The 12,009-nt window shown below is 34.0% G+C and overlaps 2 protein-coding genes and 1 long non-coding RNA gene across 5 annotated transcripts in view; 1 reads left to right on the plus strand and 2 right to left on the minus strand.

Moving 5' to 3' along the window:
- Positions 1-1,212: 1,212 nt before the first annotated feature.
- Positions 1,213-2,055, plus strand: Chchd2 (Coiled-coil-helix-coiled-coil-helix domain containing 2). Its single transcript, XM_088040660.1, has 4 exons — positions 1,213-1,406; positions 1,461-1,624; positions 1,669-1,872; positions 1,923-2,055. The coding sequence occupies exons 1-4, from the start codon at positions 1,333-1,335 to the stop codon at positions 1,931-1,933; spliced, it is 453 nt and encodes a 150-aa protein (XP_087896786.1). The 5' UTR covers positions 1,213-1,332; the 3' UTR covers positions 1,934-2,055.
- Positions 2,056-2,355: 300 nt separating this feature from the next.
- LOC148170769 (uncharacterized) lies at positions 2,356-3,106 on the minus strand. Its single transcript, XR_015770337.1, has 2 exons — positions 2,928-3,106; positions 2,356-2,799 (listed from the first exon to the last, which is right to left on the minus strand). It is a non-coding gene; the product is annotated as an uncharacterized LOC148170769 (long non-coding RNA).
- A 3,281-nt stretch (positions 3,107-6,387) lies between these two features.
- The window catches only part of LOC148170770 (kinesin-like protein KIF19), a 43,331-nt gene continuing 37,709 nt past the window's right edge, over positions 6,388-12,009 (minus strand). For 2 of the 3 annotated variants that reach the window (XM_088041769.1, XM_088041771.1), the window contains 4 exons: positions 10,609-10,822; positions 6,850-6,973; positions 6,583-6,804; positions 6,388-6,511 (listed from right to left, as the gene is read on the minus strand). In XM_088041769.1, the coding sequence (XP_087897895.1) occupies positions 6,457-6,511; positions 6,583-6,804; positions 6,850-6,973; positions 10,609-10,822 (615 nt within the window). In that variant the 3' untranslated portion in view covers positions 6,388-6,456. The remainder of the gene's footprint in view (positions 6,512-6,582; positions 6,805-6,849; positions 6,974-10,608; positions 10,823-12,009) is intronic. The other variant, XM_088041770.1, reaches the window with a different exon arrangement.

Here is a 12,009-nt window from a genome sequence, read left to right on the forward strand (position 1 = left end):
GTTCAGATTAATAAAAATGTCAAAAGTGACGGAAGCGTCAACTGGCGTCACCATAGCAACCCCTCGACTTGAGCGCCAAAGTGGCAAAAATCGGCGTTTCTCTGGAATGTTCAATGGGAAATGAAACGTTTGCACAGGTCGTGGAAAAAAGAGACGAAGAAGAATTTAAAAAAAAGAAAATCTACATTTTCTAATTCAAAGGTGTCAAAAAAAATGAAAAAAAAATGTTAATTAAATATTTTTGATTTCTTTTTTTGTAATTTTTGAGGTCTTTATGACAACCTACCTGATATGGAAGCAGATCTAAATTTTTTATAATCTCTCAAAAATGATTCCCAATTTTTCTCGGGTAGTTTAACATAAAGACGCTGTATATTTTTTCTTTACTTCTACAAATAAGGCATTGTTTTTGCCCTTCAGCATCTTCAGCATATCGGGACAACAATTCAATTGCATATTGCATATTTGTAGCAAAAAACTTTTTTTATTATACCAGATCTTGTTAAATTCATTTCTACAATAAATTCAAATTCAGATCATTAAAATTATCGAACGAAATCTTTTTACCTATTTATCGTTGTTAGAAATAATTGCGTTTAGAAATTAAAAGATATTGGGCCGGTTTACAGAGGCTAAGTTGAATCTTTGATTTTGATTAGATACTTAACATCATGTTAAAGTGACACGTAATCCTTGTCCCGCCAATCAACTGTTAGCAATTCTCAAATTAATTGCCAGATTACTTTAGATCTGCGTTTAAAATAACTTTCTAGGGACGTATTCGCGCCAATTTAAGACGCGTGCTCGTATTGGCTAAAAGGTTGTAGCAAACCTGTTAAATTTAGTAACCTTGACGCGGCGCAGCCCCTTCTAAGCCATGGAGGTCTCCGCCCCCAACGCGACAACCACCAATCGGAAGGAAGTATTCAAGAGTCACCTAAAAAACTTCCAAAACTGTTTTATCGACAAATATTTGCGTTGTCATTGTTTTTGTTGACGCTGACGAGTTATAAATAAATGGCGTCTCGTGGAGGTGACGCACACAATTTGGCATAGCGAACAATAAAACATTCCCTTAGTCATAATTCGTCCTGAGTCCGGGCCTGCGTCCTCGCCGGACTTTGATCACGTGACGTCACTTGACTCAATTCCAGAGTCACGCGCATCCTCCCTCTCTTTCTAACACACGTGGGTAGAGTGAGATGTCCGTCTAAAAATAGCACGGGTTTCTAGAATGTTCACGTCAATATATAAAACGCAGTCAGGTGTTTTTACGTAACAGTTCTAAAACCTTCGCGAAAGAGTTCAGTGTTGTTCGAAAAGACAGTCAAAATGCCACGCCGCGGACGATCATCGCCTTCCCCTCGCTCAGCGAGCCCAACCCCCCGCGCTGCGCCTGCACCGAGGTAGGGCCCCCATGTGGTAAAAAGAGAGGTTATGTTAACTCGTTTTCTGTTCAGGACGAATGTCCCGGCCAGGACCCAGACGACGGCCCCGGCTTCTCAGGCAGCCCCTGTGGCCTCCCAGCCCCAGCAGCCAGGGCTGATGGGGCAGATGGCGGCTACGGCTGGAGGAGTCGCTATTGGTTCGGCTGTGGGGCACACTATCGGTCACGCAATGACTGGTAAGTCTTTTATTGAAGAAAAACAGAGTTTGATGGCGTTGTAGGAATGTTTGGTGGGTCAAGTGAGGCTGCGCCCCAGCAGGAAGCGGCAGCCCCCCAACAACAAGCTGCTGGTTATCAACAGGAGGAGCAGAATGGACCTTGTGCATGGGAGATCAAGCAGTTTTTGCAGTGCGCTTCTACACAGTCTGATTTAACGTTGTGCCAAGGATTTAGCGAAGCAATTCAGCAGTGCAAAATTCGAAATAGTGAGTTTATTTATTGGGGATTTGGGTGGAATTAATTGGGTTTTTTTTAGATGTACATTAGATCAATTGGATTATTGGAAATTCTAGTATGAGGAGTTTAGACAGTCGGATTAGAACAGTGAGAACCAAATTCTACTCTGTAGTGTTGTTACTGTGAAAATTAAAAATAAAGGATGCAGACTAGATGGTTATTTTGTATTTTATACAATTTTAGTTTTATTTTTATAATTGTTGAATAAATTTTAGTTCCAAAGTGGTATTTTGATTTTAAATGTTCTTGTCTATTGAACTTTAACTTAAATTTGTTTGAAACCACTTTTTGCTATTTAAATATAAAATAATTTAGATCAAAATCGCTCATTTGATATCTGATTCTGACATTAGAGTGGGCCATGATTTTGTTTGGATAGTCAAATCAATTATCGTGTTTTATAATACAAGCGAAATATCAAAATTGTCTCCTTGGACTAAAAAAGGCAAGAATTTGGTAAGAAACAACAATTTATACATTTTTATTAACATATTGACAATTTAATGTATTATAAATCGGTACTTTTAAGAAACGACATACGTATTTGGAAAATTGTAATGATGATCATAATTAACAAAGGTATTAGACTGGAAAGTCTTGAGTGGGTTTCGTTATCTGCATGTTTACACAAAAAATTAATACAAACAACATAGAAAAAAACGATAAAAGGGGGTAAAACGTATAATAATATTCCACATTGTTCTTAGTCTAGCATCAATATCCCAAAATGGTAGCTTCTCAACAATATACCTTTCAATAACAATTATTATAACTTATTTAACTTAATTGCTAACTTAATTACAAAAGAAAATAAAGGAAATTAATTTAAAAAAAAACAAAAAATCCTTATGGACGATGGCATTCAGGAGGTCACTGCTTGTGTCATCCAATTTGAACTGCAACATGAGAGTTAATTGTTAACTTAATGAAAGAATGAGGCAGGAAGTCCAAACTCGAAACAAAACCACAGAATTACGCCCTAAAGCGAAATAACAGTTAGAAAATAAATGCAATTTATATTTACCCGTGCGATTATTTTAAATCCATTGCGTGCAAGAGACTCGGAACCTCAAATAACGACCGAAATCTTTAATATTCTTTATAAAAGTGTTGTTTATTTGTAAATAAACGGAAAAACTCTCACAAACTATGAAATGTCATCATTGCTTCAGTGATGTCACAGTTGGCGCATGCGCTGACAACCCATGTCAACTAAAATCCCTAGTCGGCTGACATTTCAAACAAAGTCCCTACATCGTTTAAACTTTTGAAGATCTGCTGTCTATACCAGTTAATAAAGTCCGTTTTTTTATTAAAAAACCACCAACACCGCACTCCCCACCACTTTACAACCGGCAACGTCGTCGATGGTGACTTTTTGGTGATAAAAACAAATAGGCTAGTTGCCTAATTGACAATTTGATTACATAAAACGGCCTTTCAGGCTGTGCCGAGTCTTTTCACTATTAAATCATTTGACTTGCAATCCAACAGGCTGTAAAAGAAACGTTTTTAACGGAAACACTGGCTAATTTTCAGAAATGTCAAAAATTTGACAACTTTTTTCTCACCAAAAATCTCCCTAGGCAACGTTGCCGGTTGTAATGCAGGGGAAGATTGCGGTGTTGATGGTTTTTAAAAAAAAAACGGACTTAAGTTTATAATCACATATATAGTATATCCGGTGAGAGATTGGGAGATTTTGACAGTTGACATATAAGTTGTCAGCAAATTATGCAACAAAGTACACTTAAAAACACTATTTTCCTACGCAAACTGAGTTGACAAGGTCGACAGTAAGTGGACTTATTTTGTTATTTTAAATTTCGCGCGTAAATTTAGTGACTTTTCGGTCATTCAATCTCTCACTGTACAAACTATATAGCATATCCGGTGAGAGATTGGGAGATTTTGAGAGTTGACATTTAGGTTGGCAGCAAATTATGTTACAAAGTACACTAAAAACACTAAATTCCCACGCAAACTGGGCTGACAGTCAGTGGGTTTATTTTGTTATTTTAAATTTCGCGCGTCAATTTAGTGACTTTTCTGTCATTCAATCTCTCTCTGTACGAACTATACCAGAGCTCATTCCTATCCGTCCACTTATTAAAAAGTTAAGTTGGCAGCAGCCCTTAGTGATTTTTATTGGTAACAATTGGCAGCAAAAACGTTTGACCTTGCCGCAACTGTGGCTTGCGTAGAAGCTAATCATCTTTCACAACATTGCCAAAACTTGTTAAAATCATTCTTTTGCAACACATTTTTAATTAGTTTAATTAATACACTAAACCTGGACAACGTGTTAACCTTAAAAAATAGTTACATTCAATTTTCCCCTAATTTTCTCCATAAGAAATTGAAAGCCTGATTTACACCCAAAAATTTTCGAAAATTTACACAGAAGAGTGGACTAATAGGAATTAGTTGCAGTTTAGATTCTTTTTGGATTGGGTAAGAATAGAAAAAATCAAAAAGAACCAAAGAATCGAAAGAATCTAAAGAAAAAAAAAACAGAGATTTGAAGATAGAGTTGAAAAAATCGATAAATATAAAGACATACCAAAGAATTGAGGAAAGAATACAGGGAATTACATAAAAGAATCGGCGAAAGAATCGAATTAATCAAAAGAAAGCAGAGAATCGAAGGAATTAAAGAAAACCAAAAAATTGGAAAAAAGGAATCAGAGAACTAAGAAAGAATCGAAAGAAACCAAAGAATCGACGCAAGAATCAATAGAATCGCTAAATCGAAAGAATCCAAAATATCCAAAGAATCGAATGAATAAAAAAATCAAAAAAATAAAGAAATCAAAAGAAACCAAAGAATCGAGAAAAGAATCAAATGAATCAAAAGAATTCAAAGCAAAGAATCCAGGAAATGGAATTGATAAATCGATAGAAACAAAAAAATTGAGAAAAGAATTCAAAGAAACAAAAGAATTTAAGGAATTAAAATAATCCAAAGAATCGAAAATATAAAAAAAAATCAAAGAATTGAGGAAAGAATCCAAAGAATCTAAAAAATGAAAAAAAAAACAAAGAATCGAGTAAAGAATCTATAAATTCAAAAAAATCGAAAGAATGGAAAAAAATCATGTCTAAAGTATTTAAACATTTAAATGAATCTAAAGAATCCTAAGAATTCAATGTATCAATAGAAACGACGAAGGAATCAAAAGAATCGAAAAAATCCGAAGGATCCAAAAATTCGAAAAATTTAAGAGAAACCAGATTTCAGATTTCAGAAAGAATCGAAAGAAATCAAAGAATCTAAAAAATCGAATTAATCAATAAAAATCAAAGAAACAACTCAACAATCGAAACGATAAAAAACGAACGAATCGAAAAAAACGAAAGAATTGAAAGAATCGAAATAGCATATTAATTATTAAATACAAATATTAATATTAATTTAATATAAATATTAAATCCAAAAAATCAAAAGAATGATTGAATCGATAGAAACTAAAGAATCGAAAAAGATACCAAAGGATCAAAAATAACCAAAAAATCGATGAAAGAATTGATAGAATCCAAAGAATCTAAATAATGCAAAGAATATCTAAATAAAATGAAAATGTTTATCTTTACCTTTTAAAACTCTGAAAGAGTTTCTGCTCAATACTTGACACTAATTGTTAATTTTTAGTTCCTTTTCTTGTTTTTTCTTCCTCATCTAGTATGTGAGGAATATAAAACTAATAAATTTGAAAATGTATGACACTTTTGAAAGTTCCTAAATCCCGGATATTCAAAGTCAATAAGATACAACAAAATCTACAAGGTGATTATAAATGTTTCTAGCATGGTGGCTATGAAATGTCAAAGAAATTTGCCACTTATTTCAAATATGGGTTTAGATTTTCCAACTGACATCAGTAGATAACCTCAATCATGGAGCAAAATAAGTTTTGATAAAAAAACTGTTCTAGTTATGGTTTGAAACCTGAAAATCATAAAGTTGGACACAAAAACGTAACTGAAACATCGTTGACTAATGATGACTAATGATGAATAATTTTCAAAATAATTATATTTGTTATGAAAACAAAGCGGCAAAATAATGCATGACAGAAATTCCAAAGCGACCCTTGATGCTAGAAACATTTATAAACACCTTGTATAAGAATTTACAATAGCAATCTAGAGAATTTAAAAAAAATCTTGATTTAGTAAGTTAAAAATTTAAAAAAAGAGAAAATGTAACATCAGCATTTTTTTTTAATTTTGAAACTTAAAAGCTAATTATTTTGTACTTATATTTAATTTAAAAATTATGATATTAATTAAAAAAAAAGAGATTAATATCGGTGAAAAATGTCTTTAAAAATTACTGAAATTTAAAAAAAAACTTAAAGATGATAAGTAATATAAATTTAAAAAGTCTAATTGTAAAAAAGAGAATCTAAAAAATCCATATTTAATAAAGATTAGAAATTAAGAACTTGATTGCCTCCAAGAAGTGGGAAATGAAAAAAGTATTGAAATAGAACTCGATTTATTTAAATTCTACTGCGGAAACAATAAAAATTCTTCATAAAACTGTGCGTTTAGATTCCTTCACCTATCCTGTCCTCACTGATGGCCCTCCTCAAACTTTGACTCCTAAAACAAAATAAAGATAAATGATTTAAAGAAAAAGAAAAATAAAACCAAAGATAAACAAGCTTCCTTACGTTGAGGTTCTCGGTAGTCGCATGGGCGGACTTGGCGGTAAAGGAGGAAGCCTCATCGGAGCCCCAGGTCTCGAAACAACATGTCCCATCACTCTATCAATACTCTCATCATTTAACGTCGGTAACGCCGGAATGTCGTCTGAATCAGCCGAAGAAGGTGGCGAAGGCCCACTTCCATCGCTCCCGCTCTCTGCAGTTCGCCGGAAAATGGGGTCACTGTAACTAGAAGAAATGTTAAATTGTCATCACGGAAGAAGAACTTTATACATTTTGCTAATCGGCGGTAACTTCTCAGAAGTTGGGGTGCCGTCGGCGTAGGTTGAAGCGTGGATTTCCTGCTGGTAGAACTGGTAAAGCTCCTGCAGGTCTGCAGGGAGTTTGATTTTTCCTTCTGCAACAAAGAGAGGTCACTATTTTTACAATCTTCCTTTATATTTTCATAATTTAGACAATTATTTTTCTTATTATAATATAATTAATCAAAACGATAAATATAATATTACATTAGCAAATTTACCTCCAGAGGTTAATGACAAAATTTCACTGTTTATTTTAAATCGCAATCAACGTAGGAATCTTTTTGATTCATTAAAAACGCATGTTGGCAGCATTGTCCCCCCAGAATCTGACATTTGTCAATTTTGACATAAAAATTGCTGCGGATTGAGGTTACGTAATTAATGCGAGCTCATAAATATGTTGCAAGTAAATCAATGTGTCCGGTTTGGAACTGCAGAAATGTCAAAAATTACAATTTTTTAGGTTAATTTACATATTTTTTTGAATTTTAGCGCTTATTTTGACTCGAAAGTGGCGCCATCTATGTGTCAGGTCTGGAACTGCACAAATGTCAAAAATGACAAGCTTTTAGGTATAACAAAACTTGTTAAATCTTTATTAAAAACTTCCTGTTGCAACAATTGTTTAATTAGTTATTGATTACACTGAACTTTGACGTGTTAACCTCAAAAATCTAATTTTTTTATCTAAAGTTGAAAACTTGATGAATTTAGCTTTGAAAATTTCAAGATAACAGGGTTGGCATTATTATCCCCCAGAATTTGACATTTGTCAATTTTGACATGAGATTTGTTGAGTATTACAGTTACAGTCGGTTTAGGTTGCAAATATCCACTTTGACAGTTATTTCCTTATTTAAGATTGGAATCTTATTTAACTTTGGAAATTTTAAGATGGCAAGGTTGGCATCATTGTCCCCTCAGAATTTGACATTTGGCAATTTTGACATGCGATTTGTTGAGTATGAAGGTTACAGTCGGTTTAGGTTGCAAGTGTCCACTTTGACAGTAGTTTTTTTTATTTAAGGTTAGAATAAGGGTTGGCATTATTATCCCCTAGAATTTGACATTTGTCAATTTTGACATGAGATTTATTGAGTATTAAGGTTACAGTCGGTTTAGGTTGCAAATATCCACTTTGACAGTTATTTCCTTATTTAAGATTGGAATCTTATTTAACTTTGGAAATTTTAAGATGGCAAGGTTGGCATGATTGTCCCCCCAGAATTTGACATTTGGCAATTTTGACATGAGATTTGTTGAGTATTAAGGTTACAGTCGGTTTAGGTTGCAAGTGTCCACTTTGACAGTAGTTTTTTTATTTAAGGTTAGAATAAGGGTTGGCATTATTATCCCCTACAATTTGACATTTGTCAATTTTGACATGAGATTTGTTGAGTATTAAGGTTACAGTCGGTTTAGGTTGCAAATATCCACTTTGACAGTTATTTCCTTGCTTTTAAATATGTTGCAAGTGAAGTCAAATGTCAAATTTAATTCCGACAGATTTGCATTGACTGAACTTAGACGATCGTCTTTTGTACCCCAAAACCCAACTCACACAACACCGCCATTGCAACTTTTGCACCGGAACGAATTACACGATGAAAATTTCAAAATTTGTGACCTTGGCTGGACATTGCCAACCTAAAGTAACCAACTGGTCCAATCGGTTTAGGTTTGACAGTTCTATTTTTATTTTAAGCTGGCAAGATTGGCATCATTTTTTCGTCGAAATTTGACGTTTGCCAATTTTGACATAAGAATAGAGAGAGTTTAAAGATGTTCCATGTGAAGTGAAGTTGCGACCGCTGCTTATAACCGGTAAAAAATTGAATTTCGACACATTTTATCCACTTTGACAGTTATTTTTTTATCTAAAGTTGAAAACTTGATGAATTAGCTTTGAAAATTTCAAGATAACAGGGTTGGCATTATTATCCCCCAAAATTTGACATTTAGCGCTTATTTTGACTCAAAAGTGGCGCCATCTATGTGTCAGGTTTGGAATTGCAAAAATGTCAAAAATTACAAGCTTCTAGGTATAACAAAACTTGTTAAATCTTTATTAAAAACTTCCTGTTGCAACAATTGTTTAATTAGCTATTATTAATACACTCAACTTTGACGTGTTAACCTCAAAAATGGCTACCTTCAATTTTCCCCTAATTTTCTCCCTAAAGACCTGAAAGCCTGATTTACACCCAAAAATTTTCGAAAATTTACACAGGAGAGTGGACTGATAGCAATGAGCTGGACTTTAGTTGACTTTTGGGGTACAAAAGACGATCGTGAAAGTTTTGTCAATGTAATGTGTCAAAATTCAATTTGTTTGTTACCGTTTTTGAACAGCAGTCGCTTCACTTGCACATGTTTAAGGGCCAAAATTGCCAAATGTCAAATTCCAAGGAGCAATAATGCCAACCTTGAAATTTAAAATTACTGAGTTATTTCATCAAGATGCCAATCTTGAGTGAAGAAATACCTAAAAATTGACACTTGCAACCCGAAACGAATGTATTTGGCCAAATTTCGGTGTCGCCAACCCAATTGTGACTTTTCTGGTCCGTTAGATGAGAAATTCGCTTAATTTGAGTGTAAATCTTAAAATCAAGTTTGAGTGCTTTTCTAACATGGTGTAAATCGGACAATCGGGCGCAGGAAAAATGTAGTTTAGTTAGGTTTAGCCGGTAACGAAGACACCTAATCGCGTACATAATTGGCTGATTTGTCCTCGAGATTATTAGTCATAATTAAGTCCTTGAATGAAGAAAGTTGGAGAAAGAGGCCAATTATCGTTTTTATAGCTCTATTTAAATATTGCGGTGTATTTTTATAGCAATCTGACTAATTTATTGTTGATAATTTTGTATGGAGACAGTTTAACCTTGAAGCTGACCTGACCTGACCCAGAAGTGGCGCCATCTATGTGTCAGGTCTGGAACTGCACAAATGTCAAAAACAACAGGTTTTTAGGTTAATTTACATATTTTTCTTGAATTTTAAGTATAATTTGATCAGACTTGACCATCGCCGACTCCATCTTATACCAAGCCTGTTCAATTTTGATTTCTCCCCTTTGCAAAAAGTTCCCTCAAGGTCATCGCCGTACATACGCCAGCGACCCCAACGACGAGAAAACGTATCAAATTCTGGTGATAATTCTTTCATTTTGGTGACATTTCCGTCACTTTGAAGGTTGAAGTGATGATAGGTTAGGTATGTCGGGTAAATTCATCAAAAATTACGGCGTCTGGAATGCAAGGAAAGCGATTTCTCTGAACTTCCATAAAGAAAACAGATAATTCTCTTCGCGGAAACGGCTACTAATCAGAAATATATAATTAAAAATCAAAAAATGCGAGAACTGTGTTTCAAGAAATTGTCGAGAGTGGCGCTAGTGTACGCACGCCTCACGTACTCATGGCCTACTTCGCGGGAACAGATCTCGGAAGCTATTGAACAGGCTTGGTATAAGATGGAGTCGGCGATGACTTGACCCAAAAGTGGCGCCATCTATGTGTCAAGTCTGGAATTGCACAAATGTCAAAAATTACAAGTTTTTAGGTTAATTTACATATTTTTTTTGAATTTTAGCGCCAATTTCGACTCAAAAGTGGCGCCATCTATGTGTCAGGTCTGGAACTGCAGAAATGTCAAAAACAACAGGTTTTTAGGTTAATTAATAATTATTATATTAATAATAACGTTTTGCGCCCTTTATTACCTTCGATGAGTTGTCGCTGCCTGGTGATGATCTCTTCACACAGTTGCCTCTGTCGGTCGTAGCGCAGAATAAGAAGATCTCTTCGTCGCAGCTCGTGCTGTCTGACCAACCTCTCCGACTGCAGCGCCATCTTGTCCGCCTCCAACTCGTGGACGCGACACATCAAAGCGAGAATCTCTCTTTCGTCGTCCGAAGATAACAGCGATGGTAGTTTCTACAACAAAATGAGAATGCAAAAAGTTTTTGTACCAAATTTTGTAGAATATTGTTCAAATGACGCAGTGGTGCAAAAATTTTTGAAAAATACATGACGGTTTTGCCAAAATTGGCTAAAGAAATTTAAATATTCAGGTGGGAGCTAAGACACTTTTCCATTGGTTTGACGTCACGTCTCAGCTGCACGCTCCGCCCACTGATAGAATTCCGTTTGTTTAACGCCACCTTTGCAATTTATGGTTGTTTTTGCTCTCTTTCTCTCTCTTGACATCTTTGTAGAAAAAAAAATATGGTTTTTACATTTTGATCTATTCTTATTTGATTGAATTTGGTAGAAATTAAATAGGTGGTTTACTGTATTGCATTTTTTATAATCAGGCCAAATTAATAACAATAACTGATTCAAACCTTTCTATCTATACTATATTTCAGAATTATTGACATCTTTTTCGAATTTTTGGATCCTTCGGATTTTTTCGATTCTTTTGATTCATTCGTCGATTCATTGATACGTCGGATTTTTTGAATTCTTAGGATTCTTTAGATTCATTTAATTGTTTGAAAACTTTAGATTTATGGATTTTTTCAATTTTTCGATTTTTTTGCATATATGGATTCTTTACTCGATTCTTTGGTTTCTTTTCATTTTTTAGATTCTTTGGATTCTTTCCTCGATTCTTTATTTTTTTTTATTCTTTCGATTCACTGTATTCTTTCGATTCTTTCCTCAATTCTTTGATTTCTTTTTATATTTTCGATTCTTTGGATTATTTTAATTCCTTCAATCCTTTTGTTTCTTTAAATTCTTTTCTCAATTTTTTGGTTTCTATCGATTTTTTCGATCCATGGAATTCCTGCGTCGATTCTTCGGTTTTTGTTGATTCTTTAGGTCCTTTGTTTTCTTATTCTTAATTAATTCCATTTCCTGGATTTTTTGAAATATTTTGATTCATTTGATTATTTTTTCAATTTTTCCAATTTTTTGGATTTCTTGAATTCCTTCGATTCTTTGCTTTCTTTTGATTCATTCGATTCTGTAGTTTTTATCGATTCTTTCGACTTTTTCTTCGAATCTTTTTTTTCTTTAGATTCTTTGGATTCTTTGTTTTTTTTTATTTTTTCTATTCTTGCCCAATCCAAAAAGAATCTAAACTGCAGCACATTCCACTCTCCTGTGTAAATTTT

Source organism: Gnatocerus cornutus, chromosome 7 (assembly GCF_029298725.1).
Source record: "Gnatocerus cornutus isolate USDA-ARS CGAHR chromosome 7, icGnaCorn1.1, whole genome shotgun sequence".
Lineage (NCBI taxonomy): Eukaryota > Metazoa > Arthropoda > Insecta > Coleoptera > Tenebrionidae > Gnatocerus > Gnatocerus cornutus.

Bases quoted from the DNA above. Each gene is read 5' to 3' on its own strand.
- Chchd2 (XM_088040660.1), top strand. From the start codon at position 1,333: ATGCCACGCCGCGGACGATCATCGCCTTCCCCTCGCTCAGCGAGCCCA. The intron at 1,407-1,460 runs GTAGGGCCCCCA...TTTTCTGTTCAG, and splicing joins CGCGCTGCGCCTGCACCGAG to GACGAATGTCCCGGCCAGGA. The intron at 1,625-1,668 runs GTAAGTCTTTTA...ATGGCGTTGTAG, and splicing joins TATCGGTCACGCAATGACTG to GAATGTTTGGTGGGTCAAGT.